Source organism: Strongylocentrotus purpuratus, unplaced genomic scaffold (assembly GCF_000002235.5).
Source record: "Strongylocentrotus purpuratus isolate Spur 01 unplaced genomic scaffold, Spur_5.0 spur5_scaffold_16, whole genome shotgun sequence".
In the NCBI taxonomy this organism is placed as follows: domain Eukaryota; kingdom Metazoa; phylum Echinodermata; class Echinoidea; order Camarodonta; family Strongylocentrotidae; genus Strongylocentrotus; species Strongylocentrotus purpuratus.
In genome coordinates this window covers 33,630,495-33,651,134 of record NW_022145601.1, presented here as the reverse complement: position 1 = coordinate 33,651,134, position 20,640 = coordinate 33,630,495, and the positions used below count along the sequence as shown (strand labels likewise).

The window sequence follows — 20,640 nt, the reverse complement described above, 5'->3', positions numbered from 1 at the left end:
TTAGCACTTTGAGGTAGAGCTTGTATTGGATAAACAGGAGCAAGATTATTCAGGATTTTATACATAAGTACACTGTTGGTCATAATGGTGGAATAATTATTTTTACCCCAGTTTAGGGAAGGATTTTAAAAAATTATTTATTTTTAATAGATCTAGATAATGGCATACATTCTCAGATTTTATTGAATATTAATTTGCGAGTGTTTGTTTTGCGTGACTGCTAAATCATATGTGTGCTACTATGCTAATCAGCTAGGGAACCTACGTCCTTAAATCATAATTGACAGTAATGAGGATTAATGCCTCATAAAAGGGCACTAATATAGCTGATCGACACAATTTTTATCCTGGGGCCTCACAGTAACGAGGCTATTGCTTAGCCCTTGAATCATGATTGTACGCAGTGTTTGCTAGGGTACGCGGCCGCCCCCGCAAATCCCCCCAAACGAAGAAAATGCAATAAATTGTCAAAAATTTATTGCATATTCCCCCGGCCCCCAACAGGAAAAATTCCTCTGTGTGGCCATGCCTTGAACCATAATGCATAGCCCTACAGAGGAATTTTTCCTGATGGGGGCCGGGGGAGAATGCAATGAATTTTTGACAATTTATTGCATTTTCTTCGTTTTGGGGGATTTGTGGAAGGGGCCGCGTACCCTAGCAAACACTGCGTACAGTCATGATTCAGGGGCTAAGCAATGACCTCGTTACTGTGAGGCCCCAGGATAAAAATCGTGTCGATCAGCTATATATTAGTGCCCTTTTGTGAGGCATTAATCCTCATTACTGTCAATTATGACTTAAGGACGTAGGTCCCTTAGCTGATTAGCATAGTAGCACACATATGATTAAGCAGTCACGCAAAACAAACACTCGCAAATTTAAATTCAATAAAATATGAGAATGTATGCCATTATCTAGATCTATTAGAAATAAATTATTTTTTTAAATCATTCCCTAAACTGGGGTGAAAATAAATATTCCACCATTATGACCAACAGTGTACTTGATAATTGTATTCCAATCTGTGTTTGACGGATCGCAACCTTAAAGAATTTAACATAGATTGTACAGGCGTATAATAATCTGCATCTAATAATAAACGACAATATTTGTTTTGACATTTCTGTAGTCGCTTTAAATCTTTCATTTTTAGTGATCCCCAAACAGTTGAACAATAATCAGTGTGAGGAAGAATTAAAAAATAGTATAAATGAGTAAATAAACGTTTTTTCAAACAGTGCTTAATCCTCCGCATACATATAAGCGAGTTCATAATCCTTTTAACAACATCATTGATATGGGGAGACCAATCTAAGTTCTGATTTACAATAACACCCAGATATTTAATTTTTGTTACATTTTATATAAGTTTACCATCCATTTGTATTTGTAATTTGACTGGATTCTTCTTCCTTCGACTTGAAAATAACATAACTTAAGTTTTGTCTGTGTTAACAACTAGTCCACTTTCATTCATCCATTCACATAAAACTAGTATGTCGTTTTGTAACTGGGCTTGAACAGCTTGTACTCCATAACCAGAGGAAAAAATGGCAGTGTCATCTGCGTACAAAGAAATATTAGTACTTGAATGCAAGGCTAGATCGCATAGGTCATTAATGTACATACAAAATAGTAGCGGGCCCAAAATTGAGCCCCGAGGTACCCCAGAATGAACTGGAAGGAAATCACTTCTAATGCCCTTGTATGACACACATTGGTTTCTTCCCACTAGGTAAGACTCAAACTATGATAACTCTGTTCCACTGATGCCAAAATAACCATTTTTGTTTATAAGAAGATCATGGGGGATGATATCAAACACCTTTCTCAAGTCTAAGAAAACAGCACCGGTAAATCGCCCTTTGTCAAGGTTATCGTACAACAATTCACAAATCTCCGTAAAGCATGTTGAGGTGGAATGTTTACTCCTAAAACCGGACTGCCGATCGGACATTAATTCTTCGTTATGAAGATATTCCATCAATTGAGAGTGGACTGTCCAACACTTTGGAAACAGTGGACAAGAGGGAGATAGGACGAAAGTTACTTAGTTCGTGACTAGTCTTTGTTTTGGGAATAGGGACTATGGGCGTGTTCACACCGCAAGGGGGGACCGTGGGCGGACCGTGGATCGCGCTATTGTAGCGCGACCCACGGTCCGCCCACTGGCATTCGCCGGATCCACACCGCAGCGAGATAGCGCGGTCTATCGTAGCACCCCCTTTTTTAAGAGGTCCTGTTGTCATGACGCGTGACGTCATGAGGTCAGAGCGGTCAAAGATTTCGCGCGCTATTACGAACTAGGAGTGTTGAATAGGCCATTTTCGTAATGTAACCAAATTTAATGCATACGTCTTTGTGAAGTGCCTCAATACAAATTATTTCGTTCACCTGATAAGAATAATAGTATTTCAATAGACAGAATCCAAAATGCATACATTAGTTGTTGTCAGGTTGGACAAGCATTATGGCTTGACCTACCTATATAGCAACACTTAATACATGCAGTTGCATTCTGACTATTGAAATACTATCAGGTGAATGAAATAATTTGTATTGAGGCACCTCACAAACACTTATGCATTAAATTTGGTTACATTACGAAAATGGCCTATTGTACCGATTCAGATTCAGATCGCACCAAAATAGAATGAGTATAAAATTCCCCGCGTGTAGAATGATAAAATCCGGCGTGCTTTCGTAGCTCGGGTTCACACCGGCAGAGATAGCGGGGTCTAGCACGCGCTAGACCGCGCTCTCTCTCGTGGACCACCCCCAAGAGGTGCTCCAGTGTTGGCTCGCAGTGGCTCGCCGTGGCTCGCTGTTGGGCGGACCGAAACGACGTTGTACCTTCCACACCGCAGAGATAGCGCGGTCTAGCGCGCGCTAGACCGCGCTATCTCTGCCGGTGTGAACAGCCTCAAAGTTAGCCATCTTAAAGTCATTTGGGATACGCCCAGATTGTATTGATTGATTGAAAATACGAACAATAGGAATGGAAACAAATTGAGCACTAAGTTTCAACAATCTAAGGTGGGGGCCGTCAAGTCCCACAGATTTCGAACAATCAAGGTTATTTAATTCTTTTTTTTTCACAAATTCAGTGGTTATCTTTTTGAAAACGAAACGCGATTGTACTTTAGTCTTTTAATAGCATTAACACCATTATCTTTTATTTCATGAGAGCCTTCTTCTCCTTGAATCGATTGAAAGATATTGCTGAACATTGTATTAAACTCAATTGCAATTTTTAAGGGATCGGATACAATTTCGCCTTCAATTACTATGTGTGAACATTGATTAGCCTTGTTATCAGGCAACAACTCTTTTACAATATTCCAGGATTCTTTCATATCTTTGCTACTCTCTATTTTACTTCGATAATAAGCCTTTTTCAACTTTTTATTAAAGATATTAGCTTTGTTTCTCAATGAAGTATATGTCTTCCATAGAGCGGTAGTTTTATTTTCATTACTGATGTTATTACATTTAATTTTATAAAATTGACTTGCTAATTCTTTATAAGCCGAGGTTATCCATTTAACTTTTTTATGCACTGATACATAGGGTGCCTGTTTGTCAGAGAGTTTTAGAAAGACATCTCTAAACTTGTCCCACATAACATCAATTATCAGTAACATTTATAAACATTTCACTCCAATCAATATCTTCAATATCATTGAGAAATGCATTTTCATTGAAAAGTTTAAAAGACCGAAAGCGTGAAATTTGAGGCAACGAAATGGGTGTTTTTAGTTTTGTAACAACGTATACTAAGGAATGGTCGCTACACCCAATAGGCTGTACACCTAAGTGTAATTCTCCTAGTGCCTTTGATACAAAAATCAGATCAATCAGGCTTTTACTGAAAGGGGTCACACGAGTTGGCCTGTTAATGAGCTGCATTCAACACAGAGATTCACAAATTTAATGCATACGTCTTTGTGAAGTGCCTCAATACAAATTATTTCGTTCACCTGATAAGAATAATAGTATTTCAATAGACAGAATCCAAAATGCATACATTAGTTGTTGTCAGGTTGGACAAGCATTATGGCTTGACCTACCTATATAGCAACACTTAATACATGCAGTTGCATTCTGACTATTGAAATACTATCAGGTGAATGAAATAATTTGTATTGAGGCACCTCACAAACACTTATGCATTAAATTTGGTTACATTACGAAAATGGCCTATTGTACCGATTCAGATTCAGATCGCACCAAAATAGAATGAGTATAAAATTCCCCGCGTGTAGAATGATAAAATCCGGCGTGCTTTCGTAGCTCGGGTTCACACCGGCAGAGATAGCGGGGTCTAGCACGCGCTAGACCGCGCTCTCTCTCGTGGACCACCCCCAAGAGGTGCTCCAGTGTTGAGGGATCGGATACAATTTCGCCTTCAATTACTATGTGTGAACATTGATTAGCCTTGTTATCAGGCAACAACTCTTTTACAATATTCCAGGATTCTTTCATATCTTTGCTACTCTCTATTTTACTTCGATAATAAGCCTTTTTCAACTTTTTATTAAAGATATTAGCTTTGTTTCTCAATGAAGTATATGTCTTCCATAGAGCGGTAGTTTTATTTTCATTACTGATGTTATTACATTTAATTTTATAAAATTGACTTGCTAATTCTTTATAAGCCGAGGTTATCCATTTAACTTTTTTATGCACTGATACATAGGGTGCCTGTTTGTCAGAGAGTTTTAGAAAGACATCTCTAAACTTGTCCCACATAACATCAATTATCAGTAACATTTATAAACATTTCACTCCAATCAATATCTTCAATATCATTGAGAAATGCATTTTCATTGAAAAGTTTAAAAGACCGAAAGCGTGAAATTTGAGGCAACGAAATGGGTGTTTTTAGTTTTGTAACAACGTATACTAAGGAATGGTCGCTACACCCAATAGGCTGTACACCTAAGTGTAATTCTCCTAGTGCCTTTGATACAAAAATCAGATCAATCAGGCTTTTACTGAAAGGGGTCACACGAGTTGGCCTGTTAATGAGCTGCATTCAACACAGAGATTCACCAATTTCAGTTTACCTATTGGACAAAGAATTAATTGTTAGCATGTTACAATTTAAGTTACCCAGCAGTATTATTCTATCTGAGAGCGAAAATACATGTTCTAGATTTTCCTCTAATTCTTCGAAAAAGGATACGGAAGAATTTGGTTTACGATATATAATGCCCACGTACAAACTAGCTTCATTTATGGGCTTTAATTCAATCCACAGTAATTCTAAGCCTTCGCATTCTAAATCTTGCCTCCTTATGTAAGGTACACTATTTATAATGTAACAACAAACACCTCCTCCTAAATAGTCTCTGTCTTTCCTCTCCAGATTATAACCTTCTATACAACAAGTATTACTACCAATAGTCTCGTCCAACCATGTTTCAGATAACGATATCAAATCGCAATGATAGCTTTTTACAAAACAGTTAATGTCAGCCGTTTTATTACGAAGGCTTCTAACATTTAAATAAACAACTTTAAGCCCCTTTTCACTGGGAAATGCAAAATTAGCATGGTTCAATTTACCCACATCTTGATTTGACATGTTAACATTACTACCAGACAAATCTTCGTTTGTCTCTTGTTCATAATCTGTATCATATAGAAAAAGTAATTGGGAAAATAAACATCTTGTACACTGCCAATTAACAAATTTCTCGCTAGGATCATTATAATTAGCACGTCGAACATTTGCACATTTAATATGAACCCATTTTGAACAATGAGTACACAACACTGCTTTCTGATTTTTCTTTATTGGTTTTTCACAATTAGAACACGGATTACATGTAGTATTTAGCCGGGCTTCGTCCAAGTCACGAGATGTAGCAGGTATATCATCTATGTCTTCTAGTTGTGATATTAATGTTTCAGGTTCACAATGATCATGGAACGGTAGTTCTTGAAATATACATTTATTACAAGTCCAATCAATGTCTCGCTCATAGTCAGATATTGGGACTCCACATTTAACATGGCACCATTGTTTGACATCCTATGCACAAAGCCGCTCCTGACTGAAGTATTACATATCAAGCAAGGATATTTGATGTTAGCACGACTGGCCATCATTAAATATGGTATGACGAAATAAACTAAACTGTAGAACACTTACAGAGATTCAACATGACGGAGATCTCTGATGGGGATTACCTTGTCGTTAGTTGACAAGACAAGAACTCGGCCGTCTTGTGTCCAGACACGTTTTACATGCTTCTCTTTGATTTTGTTGACACAGGCACCGACTATCTCCTGTCTTGACGAAATTAGATCCTCTTTGATGTATATTTTGGATCCTCGAAGCTCCGATTTGGCTTGGTAGACCAACATCCATTGTGGCGGACAAACTTCCCTATCACTGCTCTCGGACGATTTTCTGAGTCGCGGAATTGGCCATTGTCTGTTCGTGGGCGAGGTGTCACTCGGTGACTTCTGTCCAGATCTGTAGGCATGAGGTCAAGATCCAACTTATCTTTGAAAATATTGAGGGCAATTTTATCAGTATTTTCGTTTTGAGATTCTGGTATTCCGTATATCCGCAACGAGTTGCGTCTAGTATATTGTTCAAGGGATTCGATTGCTGTATTTTCCCCTGTCGAGGCATTGTTCGAGTTTCTCCATGTTGTCTTTCACGTCTATCGCCTCTCTTTTCTTGCTTTCAAGTTCAAGTAGCAGTCCATCATGCACATTTTGTAAGATTTTTTATTCGAGTCTCTTACACACAGTTTCATATACAGAGTCAACAATCTGATAAATTACAGGGCCTGACAATAGTACTTTTGTGATTTCCTTACATATCACGTCTTAGTTCACTACTCACGCATTAGTCTTCCACGGCTGAGTAACCAGCAGACTGACCATCTGGACAGGCGTCGACTTGACCGTCTCTATCGTGAGTTTCGTCGCCTGAGAGTTCGGCTAGATCTTCAGCTCGACTCCGTGTCTGTATACACTCTCTATTTCTTCCCTGCTTCCTGTCCTTTTTACTCAACATTTTTCCAAAATTCGTGTTCCTTATAAGTCCACAGCTCCAATAATGGTGCACAATGTAACAAGTATCACCAGCATAGGTATGGCACAATGAAATCTCGAATATAGCGGTAAAAAGTGAAATTTAAAAGGTTTCTTTGCGTTACTCTTTGCGTTTTTGTTGTTGCCACGCTTAAGATAATCACCACATTGTTTGTACTGGTCTAAAATAACTAACAAGAACAAGATAATATAAAATAACAGTATTGTAAACTTCCAAACAAAATGCTAGTCTGTAATATACTTAATAATAATAATAATAATAATAATAATAATAATAATAATAATAAATTTATATAGCACAGCTTTTATACAAAATACATGTAAGTACAAGCATGAACAAATATGCACACATCAGGCAATTTAGATCACCGTGCCAGGTGATCTGAATCATTTTCCCTCTCAAGGCATGGGTAGCTAGATTATGGAGAGGAAGTTACAATATATAACAAATATAAACAGCAAAGAAATGGTGTCATCAACTCACGATCGAGTTGCCGATTTCCCTCAATTAGATAATGATCTTAATCGGTTTTCAGGTGTTTGCCTGATTTTCTTCAAACTTGTTGAGATAGATTGGTTTCACCGGTTTTGCTGCTTCTATTTAAAGCAGGTTATCTTGGGTCTGGCCCTTGCCTTCAAAGCCAAAGGGTGTCCTTAGGAAAAAGCAAAGATTAAGGCCCTGTAAGGACTTTTTAGATTTAACGCTAAATTACACCACGTTTCTTTGAATGTACATGTATCTACATTAAAGGTGAAATGCAAAGAAAATCACAAATATGTCAACTAATGTATCACTAGAGACTGGTAAGCTAACAGATGGCCATCGTACAAGTTTTAGGTCAACTACATATCGGGTGATTTATAAAAATACAAATACAACCACCTCCATAGCAGCTGGGATATACGAGAGATTCGCCGGAAAAATAACGATGTTTCAATGACGTCACTATATGGACCAACACTGCCCAAGCAGATGACATCCCGTAGAGAATGAACATAATTGCAAAGCTATTATTTCTCAAATTATAATGAGTTTAGTGTATATAAATGTAATGGCATGTCAAACCATTCAAAAGGGGGTATGACCCGATGATAACTAAAATCTTTTGCTTGTAAATACACAGGATACGGGTTAATTAACAATCAAAGAAACCAGACTGTCAAATTGAAGAAAAAAAAACCCGGAATGATATTAAGGACGTCATTTGTTCCCACTTGAAAGGCCGAACATACCGCGGTGTGTGCAGCTGCACAATGGCGTCTTATTTTGTTTACAAGCGACAGATTCCTTTATTTTTGTATCGCTGCATTTGTCATCAAAATATAACCATACGCCGGGTTTAGAGTGAGGCAATAGATCATACATTAAGCCTGACGGTAGTGAAGTAAGAGAAAGAACTCAAGAGAAGATGAAAACACAGGCACTGAAAATGTGTGAGATGTCATGGGACATCGTCTGCTTGTGCAAGTCATGTCCATACTGTGATCTCACACATCTCAGCAGCGTTCGGAGAGCTCTTCATGTGCTATGCCGGGGCTGTATTTAAGCGTTTTTTGATTTATAATAATCATTACTTCGAATGTTTCTAAGCATTGAATAAGGATAACATTGTCGAATCAAAGTTTCAACTTTGCAATAATGAAAATAAAGTTAATTTTTAAAATCAATGAATATCTACTTAAAGGTATTACAAAGTTTTGGTATGGGGTCATGAATTTGGTTCAAATTAACAATTTCGGAAGCATATGCGTTCCTACAATATTCATTGATCGTTGTCGCGGTTGAAATCGAATCTAAAGTTATGAAATTATAAATGATAAACTCTTTATGTTGTATAGCTCCCTCTCAAGGTCAAATATTAATTTAGCTATGGAACAATGTTTCTTGACTAAAATCGACCGATTTGCTATTCCCGTTTGGGAATTATATATCACAACTACATATTCTGAGATTTTCATGGTCGCAGCTACCATTGTACGGCCATAGGCGCTATTTGAAATTTATCAAAATTTACCGGGAGCACCGGTAAATTTTTATATTCAATTTTTCTCGAAAACAGAAGTGTTTTAGGGGCTAATTTTTGTTGTGCTTATGAAACATCCACAGGGGCATCCAAATATAACAAAATTGTAAATATTTACTATCCACCCAATTTTCAAAATTTCCCAAAACTTTGTATTACCTTTAAAGCTGTATTGGATGGGCTTGGGCTGTATTTGAGTTTGGAAAGTCTACTCTGATATTTAGTTGGTTCCAATAGAAGTAGAAAAATGGGAGACATCGGTGTGTGAAAGTTTGAGCGAAAACCGATTCAATAATAAGAAAGTTATGATTAAATTTGGTTGAATGTGTGATCAATTAAACAAAAATGTGTAACTCTGACATATCTTGCAAGGTCTCCTTTCATGTGCCCTGTACGAAAAACCTTTAAAAAATTAAATTTTCCCCATGAGAATATTTTCAATCAAACATTCACCCTAAAGTACATACAGTATACAACCCCTGTATGAAAAAAGTCTATTCCATCATCAATATCTTAGAAAATGAAAGTTTATGAAATTGTCTGTACGGAGCAAATTGGAGAGGAGCTCGGAAGATACGTCACAGTGTTGCCAATTCGTGTCACACTGAATGATAAGTTTCAAACATTCATACATTTTCAATTTTCAATCGGATATTGATCTAACTTTATTAATTTGTTTCTCTCATTATCTGCTTTTATTAAAACCAAGATAATGTCCCCATGGACTTCCCCTTTAAGAAATTGAACATACAAAGTACAAGATGACAGATACTCATTTACAATGGTGCAATGCCCACGCGTCACATAACCAGCAGTGTCAATTTACTGTAAGTACATGTGTACCTATACCAACCAAACTCGATACTGGACAGAGATGAGTATTTACACATCGCTTGCATGCTCAACTACAGAGTGAGTCAAAAAAAAGTTTACACCTAGAAAAGTGCTAATTATTTTAAAAATCACCTATGAACACTAAATTATTATACATCTTATAAAAGAGTGTTTTATCCCAAATCATTTGGTACCATTTTTGTGTAGTATGTGTTCACACTTGGATGAACAGGAGGCATTGTTTGCGAAAGTGCAAAAATCGACTTGCACCAAAGTTGCCTAAGTGATGTTTGAATAAAACAATTGGGATTTGGGTATTAATTCGGTCTCTGCAGATCTAAATAATATCCCTAATAAAATTAATCATGCCACACATATCAAATATCTAATATCAAATATCAAAGAACATTTGTGCATGCGTGTGTGTGTGTGTGACTTTGCCCTTTGCAAAAAGCATATGCAATGTATTTCATTTGATACATTCAATCCATTCTCTCGCTCCGCTAATCCCAACATAATAGATACTGTATGCATCACTTTGGCGCAAGTCGACTTTTGCACTCTCGCAAACAATGCCTCCTGTTCATCCAAGCGTGAACACATACCACACAAAAATAATACCAAATGATTTGGGATAAAACACTCTTTCATAGGATGTATAAAAATTTACTGTTCATAGTTATTTTTTAAATAATTAACATTTTTCCAGGTGTAAACTTTTTACACGGTATTTGCCTTTCATTACTTTATCACCTTACATCACAGTACACTACCAGTCAGCCTTCGTTGACAACTGCTTTTCATGTTTAGGTCCAGCGCACCGTGAAGTAATAAATACTACATTGGTCGCATTGTTCCAAGCAGTCGGTCTACCTTAATGGGCTTTCACACCGGGCCTTGCGTAGAGTTGCGTAGAGTTGCGTACCAACTACGCCGATCGTACGCAACCCTACGCCGGCCTACGCAACTGTACGCGGAGGGACGCAAATGGGTACGCGAGATGAACGCAAAAAAAAATTAACATGTTTAATTTTTCTCGAGTACCTTCGGCGTAGACACTTTAGAAAGTACGCAATCTGTACGCAAGTCTACGCAACACTACGCAACTGTACGCCAAGCCTACGAAACAATACGCTACCCTACGCCAGTCCGACGAAGCGTTAAAAACGTATAAAGACGTCCTAGATCCAAGCTCCTAGCAGCCTAGCCACGACTGCTTGATCCCTGCTGGACTTTTCATTACTATTCCTGCAGTGCTACATTATATTCGTCCCGCTGGACTTTATTGTCGCTGCTGAACTATATCTGCAGGATTTAATTATTTCTGCTTTAATTACTGCAAAAAGAAACGAGAAGACAGCGGAACCGTGCTGCCAGTAGTCCGAAAGCATTTTCCACAACTCTTCGGGCTCGCGAAAGTCTGTAGTTATAGACCCTCTGTTGGTGATTCATGTTTCGAAGCGGCAGAGGCTTCATCAGCCAAGTCTTGAGAGCAAACGCGTCGTCTCCCACAAGGAAGTATTCAAGTGGCTTGTCATCATGAGGCAGAGGGCTTCAGGCAGATTCAGTTTGGCTGCCTCAATTGCTGCCTTGAAAGGGCTCTCGTTAAACACACCAGCATCAGAGCAAGAGCCAGTGTGTCCAATATCCACATACATGAATTTGTATTGAGCATCTACAATTGCAAGTAGTACAAGGGGAAAAACCCTTTATATTTATAGAATATGCTGCCATTCTTTGGAGGTTTCCTAATGGCAACGTGTTTGCCATAAATCAAGCCCACGCGGCATAGGCGCAGGAAGTGGGGGGAGGGCAGTTGCCCCCCCCCCCCAGTCAAACCCCCCCCCCCTCAAAAAAAAAAAGTAAAGGAGTTAAGATGGTTTGTATTTTTCACCCAAAAGAACGTAACAATAATAGAAACCTATGACGTTTAAAATTCCATTCAAAGAAAAGGAAAGTTGACAGGAATTAAATTTCCTAAACATTGCGCATGCTACCTATGTTTATCAATGGAGGTTTTTATAATAGCGATACGCGCATATCGTGGACATATTGTGAGAGAATGGGAAAGCGTGTCTGTTTTTTGTTAAAGGGGTGAGAAGATCATGAGCCCCTGAACGCTGGCGTACTGATGCGGGGGGATTTTTATTCGATACCAGTGATTTAAAGATTTTGATTGAAATTACATGATTTTCCGGTATTTTTTCTCAATTTTTTTGTAAGTCATACCTTTTTATGCGTTTGTTGGAAAATTTGAAATTCCCAAATTTACAGTCGGGCGACAAAATGCTTATTTGAAAGCCTTTATGTCAGGGTGTGCAGAACGGGCTCGAGCCCCCCTCACTTTTTGAAAAAGTTTGTTACAGAAAAAAAGAAAGAAAGAGAGAGAAAAAATAGGTGACCTGCCAATGTCACAAATGAGGTATCAAAATTATGCTCATCTGACCGTAATTAAATGCCGAAAACCCCAGAGCTTACGGGGGCTCTGCCCCCGGACCCCACCAAGGGCCCTAAGACGGTCCCCTGTATGCTCATCTGACCGTTATTAAATACCTAAAACCCCAGAGCTTACGGGGGCTCTGCCCCCGGACCCCACCAAGGGCCCTAAAGCGGTCCCCTGTATGCTCATCTGACCGTTATTAAATACCTAAAAACCCAGAGCTTACGGTGGCTCCGCCCCCAGACCCCACCAAGGGGCCCTAAGGCGGTCCCCTGTATGCTCATCTGACCGTTATTAAATAACTAAAACCCCTGAGCTTCCGGGGGCTCTGCCCCCTGTTCCACACCAATTAAGGGCCCTAAGGCGGGGTCTTGGATGCTCATCTGACCGTAATTAAATGCCTAAAATCCCTGAGCTTACGGGGGCTCCGCCCCCGGACCCCATCAAGTGCCCTTAGGCAGTCCCCTGTATGCTCATCTGACCGTTATTAAATACCTAAAACCCCGGAAGTTAACTTCGGGAAAGTGTGACGCGGGCATTACGGATTCTTGCAAGCATGTAAAGTGTAAGAGTGGTGGTGATGCAGATTTTTCTTCCGCCCCCCCCCCCCCCCCTCCAAACGTTTTTGCACGTTACGTCACTGCTCCTGGAAGGTGAGCCCCCCCCCCCCCTGCCCCATCCCAAACTGCTTCCGGCGTGCCTGCCACGCAGTGAGGAAGGTTCCAGCAGTTGTAGAAAGATTGTGCCACTTGTTTCCAACCCTCTGGAGTATCTGGGCACATGAGAACTTCGTCAGATTATTCATCGATTATTGCCTGGCACACTTGTGGGATAAACACGAAAATAGTGTTATGGGCAACTCGGAATCCATATTGTCATGTAGCTGTTGCCGGTGGCCAGAAACCTCAAGGTGACAGCCAGCTTTAAACCAGGTTCCAGACACTTCCTGTAGTCATTATCTCGTTTGGTAATCCTTGGTGCAATTCGTGTCAGAAGTTCATGGAAATCCCGTGGCCCCATCCGCATGAAATTGGTAAATGCAGAAACATCCTCAGCATGCAGTTCTTTCATCAGCTGTTCATATTGCCCCTGCCGGGGTTGCGCTGGATCCAAGGGTTTACCCACACACTTCTTCTTCTTCTTCTAGCTTAATTCTTTCCTTCTCTGTTCTTATTCTTCTCCCAAGCGTTCATGTTCTGCCACATGACTAATCCGTCTTTCGAGGGCATCCAGATGCTGGAGTATTGTACCTTTTTGCCGAGGGTCCTACCAACTCATGATCTTCTTCTGCATTTGTTTTTACCATGCACAGTCGACTGTAATTCCAACAGCAGTAATGTGTGCTGGACAGCGGCAGAAGTGGAATGAGAGGCAGAAAACTAGGTTTTTAAAGCGCCAATGGCTACACTCGCGGCTCCTAAGAGCGTCTATAGCATTTTTACACGGCGCTTTCCCAACAGAAAGCGAACCTACGCCAGGCCTACGTAAACGTACGCAACCCTACGCCCGCCATACGCAGGCGTATGCGTATATACGCCAATTGCATACGCCGTAGGTACGCAATGCCTACGCACGGGGTACGTAACCATACGTCATCGTTCGCCAGCCTACGCATAACCTACGCAGGGACTACGCCGAAGTATTATTTTTTTCATGAATACGCAGCCTAATGTCGGCGTACTATGTACGCCACGCTATGCCTCTACGCAGATCCGGTGTAAAAATTGCTTTAACGATGTAAAATCTGTAATCGAAGGGCGTGTTCACATCGCAGTGAGATAGCGCGGTCTATCGTAGCACCCCCTTTTTTGAGAGGTCCTGCTGCCATGACGCGTGACGTCATTAAGTCAGAGCGGTCAAAGATTTCGCGCGCTATTACGAACTAGGAGTGTTGACCGCTCTGACCTCATGACGTCAAGCGTCATGGCAACAGGACCTCTCAAAAAAGGGGGTGCTACGATAGACCGCGCTATCTCACTGCGGTGTGAACACGCCCTATGACCCGAGTTCCTTCCGCTCCGGCGTCTATGAGGCTGTTCACACCGGCAGAAATAGCTTGCGCTAGACCGCGCTATCTCTGCTGTTTGGAAGGTACAACGTCGTTTCGGTCCGCCCAACAGCGAGCCACGGCGAACCAAAACGGCGTGCCCCTGGAGCACCTCTTAGGGGTGGTCCACGAGAGATAGCGCAGTCTAGCACGCGCTAGAAAAAAGGGGGTGCTACGATAGACCGCGATCTCATTGCGGTGTGAACAGCCTCCATATCGTCATCTATTTTACACACGTAATAATCGCCCTTGCTGTGGAGACGAGCATGCAGTTTGTGTGTGTGCACGCTCCAGTGTGTTTGTGATTTGGCCGAATGCAGCCAGCAGGCTTTGAGCTCTAAAATCTCAGTTATTTGTTTAAGAATGTTTACACTACCTTTGCACATGTTTGATTTGATCTGTAATTTTTTTCTTCTGGATGTATAATTTGATATCAAGAGCACTGTGGAGAGGCATTGCCTGTGTTCATTTTCCGTACGTAAAAGTCACTGAATTATTTGTGTATGATCTGTATACTATCTGGCAGGCGAATAGTTGATTATAGGAGGGCAAGATTATAGGTCGTGAATTATGTACGCCATGCAACGAATTGTCGACCACCTCATAATTATTCATGCTCCTTTATTGAATACACATGATTAATTTTTAATGTTGATCAGGAACCTACGGACCTTCAATTGTGATTTAAGATGTGGGTTAGGGTTGCGTTTAGGATTTAAGGTTAAGGTTAGCATTAGGTTCTTATCGATTTGCCGTCATTCTAAAGTCACGCATCAATATCATGTTGAAACAGTTCCGGTATTCTCTTTTTTTTCTTTCCTTTCATCTCTCTATTATCATCATGGTGAACAAATAAAAGCAAAGTGAAGATAAACAGAATCCTTGTTCAACGGGCATCAATTTTCTCAACGCTAGTAATAATAATTATAATAATAATAATAATAATAATAATAATAATAATAATAATTATACTTCTTCTTCACCCAAGAAAGCCTCATCAGTATTAATCCTGTTCTCGCGCCCTGGGGGCCCTGCAATCATCATTACCCCGGCTTTAGCTGAGCTGCCATGAGAAGGCGCTCAAGTATTAAATATTTGTTTTCCTACCGGGTACCAATTTACTTCAGCTACGTGGAGACTATCGTATGATATTTTAACAACATCATGACATATATTATTCTAAAGCTCGAAAGTGGTTCTTTACTCTCATTTTTATGTCACATGCCAGAACTTCTGTGTCTTATTGTTTTAGATTCAATTTAGGGCTCAAACTGGTATATTGGAAGGCTTATCATGGAAAGCGGTAAAGCGATTAAAGTTAAATAACAATTGTTTCGGCGCTATATGCTTCCAATATGTTCATATGAACCAAATTCATGACCCCATACCAAAACTTTGGACTACCTTTAATTTCATTTTGAAGCAAAAAGACCCAGACAAAAAGCTTTGGTAAGTGACAGTTTTGGGAGTAATGATTAACTATTCACTTTAAATCTGATAAGCCTCCTTACCTCGTTAAAATACCAGGCAATACTTAATAATTCCTTTAAATCTAAAAACTGATAAGTTGAGTAATACATTACTTTAAACGCTTCGCGTTAAAAGGCCCTTTTCAATTGAAGCTTTGATTTAATTTTGAAGCTCTAAAAACGTGGTCAAAATCTCTTGAAACTAAATTGTCAATTTGTTGGTTTAGTTCAATCCCAATTCATTGATTCAACAATTGTGTTAATATGCTAAAAAAAATACGTACATTCTATTAGTTTGCTAAACTAAACTTCATAAAACTGCGTGTTACTAAATGGGTGTATCATAATCTATACTTAATTTGAAATAAGGCGTTTTCAACGCTTTAAATGTACCAGTTAAGGTCTTGTTCTGCTGTAATATGCCAAGTTTTATTTTCATATTCGAGACTCTAGTAAAAGTTTTCATTTAATTTTTCTTCTCTTTATCGCACATGATACGCATTCATTTTCCGTTTTCTTTTTTTGTGAAGACACCATAGCACGAATTTTATTGTTTTCCGGGCTAACTTCACCCGAATCCTTAAAGGTAATGCAAAGTTTTGGTATGGGGTCATGAATTTCGTTCAAATGAACATATTGGATTCATAAGCGATCTTACAATATTCAGTGATCGTTGTCGCGGTTGAAATCGAGTCTAAAGTTATGACATGGTAAATAATAAACTCTTTATGTTGTATAGCTCCCTCTCAAGGTCAAGATATTAATTAAGCTATAAAACGATGTTTCTACAATGACTAAAATCGACCCATTAGCTATTCCCGTTTGGAAATTATATATCACAATTACATATTCTGAGATTTTCATGGTCGCAGCTACCATTGTACGGTCGTAGGCGCTATTTGAAATTTATCAAAATTTACCAGGAGCACCGGTAAATGTGTATATTCAATTTTTCTCGAAAGCAGAAGCGTTTTAGGGGCTAAATTTTCTAGTGCTTATCATACATCCACAGGGGCATCCAAATATATCAAAAGTGTAAAGAATTACTATCCACCCAATTTTCAAAATTTCCCAAAACTTTGTATTACCTTTAATGGGCGCGGTTATTGGTCGTTAGAGGTACCCCACTATACGTTGCTATGTGTAGCAAGAGTGCAGTGCAGCCATAAATAGGCATCAGTACATCACATCCTCAGCGATAGTTCCGATAAGTTGGCACTGCCAGTATATAGTCTCCGGTATAGTGTATTACGATCGACACTCACCTATGACGGAAAGGAACGTTGTATGGAAAACATCTTCTGAAAATCTGAATATAACACATGTTTTCCCCACTCCTGGGTCTCCTATCACTACTATTTTGTACAGAAAATCGTACGCTCTCGCCATTTTTGTACTCTAAATGAATAGTCCTTCTTTACCACTCCACGTACGAGTCGGGCTCGGAAACGCCCTGTCTGATTTGCATAATCATAGAGTCCTGATGACGTCATCAAATATAAGGTACTTTAGGGTGAGCACCAGTGTCAAACACACAATGTGCCCTGCTCCAGCCCGTTGCTTGAATAAATTCGCGGTGAATCTCTCGTTTTGAACCAGAACCCGGGACGACGAGTGATTGACGTTAGCAGCACTCCATGGGGCTATTCCGTGTAATGTGCCCAGTATGCGATTAATGTTTGTTTTCTTCACATAAATCATCCCAAAATCGTTGAATATTAAAGTTGATATTCTAAGACAGTCCCAAATATTGAGATAATTACATCAATAGAAAGCTTTTAACCCCCAAAATAACACTAAATGGTGTCCAACTGACAAAAACAAGTTTAAAATGGTGAATTTATGCGAGTAAACTCTACCAAACTATCAAAGTCTGAAACCCGGAAGTGCATGTAGAGTCGGGCCTCTACCCGTGACGTCACGAACGGGACTCATGGGCTCAGTAAGAGTGAATGGCAGTGATATCCCTACGTAAATGCTATCCTGTCAGAGCTTAGATTTGTTGTTGTTAATGAGTATATTTGATGGATTTTCTGTTTTCATTTGAATGAAGAATAACGAAGCAACATTTTCCAGTCGCTAATTTCTTTTTAGCACATCCTCAGCGATAGTTCCGATAAGTTGGCACTGCCAGTATATAGTCTCCGCCTCCGGTATAGTGTATTACGATCGACACTCACCTATGCATGAAATTAACGTTGTACTGAAAGTGTCTTCTGTATATCTGAATAAAACACTTGTTTTCCCCACTCCTGGGTCTCCTATCAATAATATTTTGTGCAGAAAATCGTACGCTCTCGCCATTTTTGTACTCTAAATGAATAGTCCTACTTTACCACTCCACGTACGAGTCGGGCTCGGAAACACCCTGTCTGATTTGCATAATCATAGACTCCTGATGACGTCATCAAATATAAGGTACTTCAGGGTGCACTTTGCGCACAGTGATTGTTGGATTGTTTCGGCGATTTTCGAGTTTGTTGTTAAGGTAATTAGCGTGGAAATGACAATTTAGACGTATTTTCTCTACTTATAAGATATGGTAGAGGCCTAAACAATCATTCATTTTCCTAAAAAAGTTACTCAACGTTTACTTATTTGATGCTAAAGTTATCGCAAATAAAGTTGAGCCTAAAACAATCAGGGTGACGACAAAGTATGATTTTGTTCATAGATATGTGAAGAGTATTTGTCGACAATAAAATGTTGCAGACATTTTTAAAAATAACAATGACGTATTTTTAGTTATAGTGCAAATGTTTTACACAATTTTTGACCCCCCCCCCCCCCCAAGCATTTTACAGAGTGTGAATGACAAAAAATGGAAAACAAGATTCAACGACAAAATCAGTTAGCCAATCATGTGTTCTTTAATTTGACAATTTGATCATTAAGTTCCGGGTGTGGAAAGCAACATTTTTTCCTGATTCATGTAACACTTGCCCCCATTCAAGTACCTTAGGTCTAGTATATAATCACTCAAGGTTAATTGGTTGAATTAATGGTCTCCGTGTATTGAAAGCATTCACATAATGGAAGTACTGATTGACCACTCATCCAAAACTTGTGCAAATATTTTGACTCAACTTTACCATATCATAACAATATTTAATTAATGCCACTAAGTCTTTATCTTTAAGAAACAGGGCTTGAATATGAGTTTCCTATCAACTGACCATCAGGCACGTAGCCACGGGGGGCGCGTGCCCCCCCCCCCCCCCGAAAAAAAAAATCTAAGATCGGTTGAACTTTTTTAGACCCCTCCCCAGGACGTCGATCAATTACATGTATGTGTCACCCCCCCCCCCCCCCTCCCCCCCTCAGGCGCGGATCCAGGATTTCTTAGGGGTGGGGGCCCAAATTTGAAATAAATTTGAAATTTAGTGTGCTGAAATATAAAAATCGTGCCGGCCAATATTTCGCTCAGTGGGGAGGAGGGGGGGGGGGGGGGGATAGTGAGCACTCATTTTTTTTTTGCTCCTATAAATTCGCTCAGTGTGGGGGGGGGGGCGTGGGGTAAGAGGACAATTTTTTCTTTTTTTTTTGGTCTCGAAATTTGTAAATTTGACATTTTGCTCCGTTGGGGGGGGGGGGTAAGGTCACCTTTTTAGGTGAGCACTCATTTTTTTTTTTTTTTTTTTTTGCTCCCAAAAATTCGCTCAGTGTGGGGGGTGGGGTGGGTTTTGGAGGGAGGGGGGGTAAGAGTACACTTTTAGGTCAGCCATTGTCATAATTTTTTTTTCTTTTGATTAAAAAACAAACAAAAACAAATAACAAAGGGGGAGGGGGGTTTGCTCAAAAATATAAACATAAAAAAAACTGAAAGGGGGGTTTACCCCCCCCCCCCCCCCTCCACCTGCGTACGCGCCTGAACACCAGTGTCAAACACAGAATGTGCCCTGCTCCAGCCCGTTGCTTGAATAAATTCGATATAGATCATCCCCCCCCCCCTGATGAATAGGTAGGTATCAGTTACAGATCGACACCCATGGTGACGACATGCATATTCAACATTACATTCGTATCAAAGAGACACACAACATATGACTATCAACTCATATTGGCCCGAATTCACAAAGCAAGGTTTGAGCTCAGACCAAGGTTTGAGTTCAAACCTCCTTTTGTTTCGCCAAACCTCCATTTGTTCTTTACAAACCAGGTTTGTAAAAAACGCGTAAAACGCGTCATATGACGTACGAAAACCAAGGTTTGTCGACAAACCTCCTTTGTGAATTCGGGCCAAAATGTTGCGTATTAAATGCTCTATGCAAAGGGCGGGATTACCCAGAGTAAAGCGTCTTGCTATAGGATGTGCTTTGTAGTAGCTGCACAAGCCAGAGAGATGCACGGGGCTTCCCGTCGACGTCCAAACTTGGAGACCTATTTCCATCATGATTGCCGCGATATTTATATAGTTTTCGTGAATGGAGGTATGAAATCAAAGCTTATTTTGTGATTATTACGGCCATGTTTACTGAATTTGATTACCATTTTCTAAAGGAAAGTTTTCACAAGAAAATCATTGGACTGACAGTTCAGTCGCAAGCTCCCTTCAGTCAACACACATACAGTACACACAGTGCTGCTGCGCTGTGTCGGCCGCGTCGGGACTTTGGCTGAGTGAGGTAGAGTCGAAGAGTATGGGGGGGCCAAGCTGGCCAATATTCGTACAACTATACAACTACACATACGTCTATCCATCCATCGAAGAACCCGTCGACACAACAGCGTGCGGGACGAAGTGCC

General features: G+C 39.9%; 1 protein-coding gene across 2 annotated transcripts in view; it reads right to left on the bottom strand.

Moving 5' to 3' along the window:
• The window catches only part of LOC591568 (ras-related protein Rab-8A-like), a 41,997-nt gene extending 23,726 nt beyond the window's left edge, over positions 1-18,271 (bottom strand). Inside the window, exon 1 of one of the 2 annotated variants that reach the window (XM_030987337.1) lies at positions 18,075-18,271. In XM_030987337.1, the coding sequence (XP_030843197.1) occupies positions 18,075-18,198 (124 nt within the window). In that variant the 5' untranslated portion in view covers positions 18,199-18,271. Of the gene's footprint in view, positions 1-17,159; positions 17,335-18,074 lie in introns of those variants that run through there. The other variant, XM_030987336.1, reaches the window with a different exon arrangement.
• Between the last annotated feature and the right edge of the window lie 2,369 nt (positions 18,272-20,640).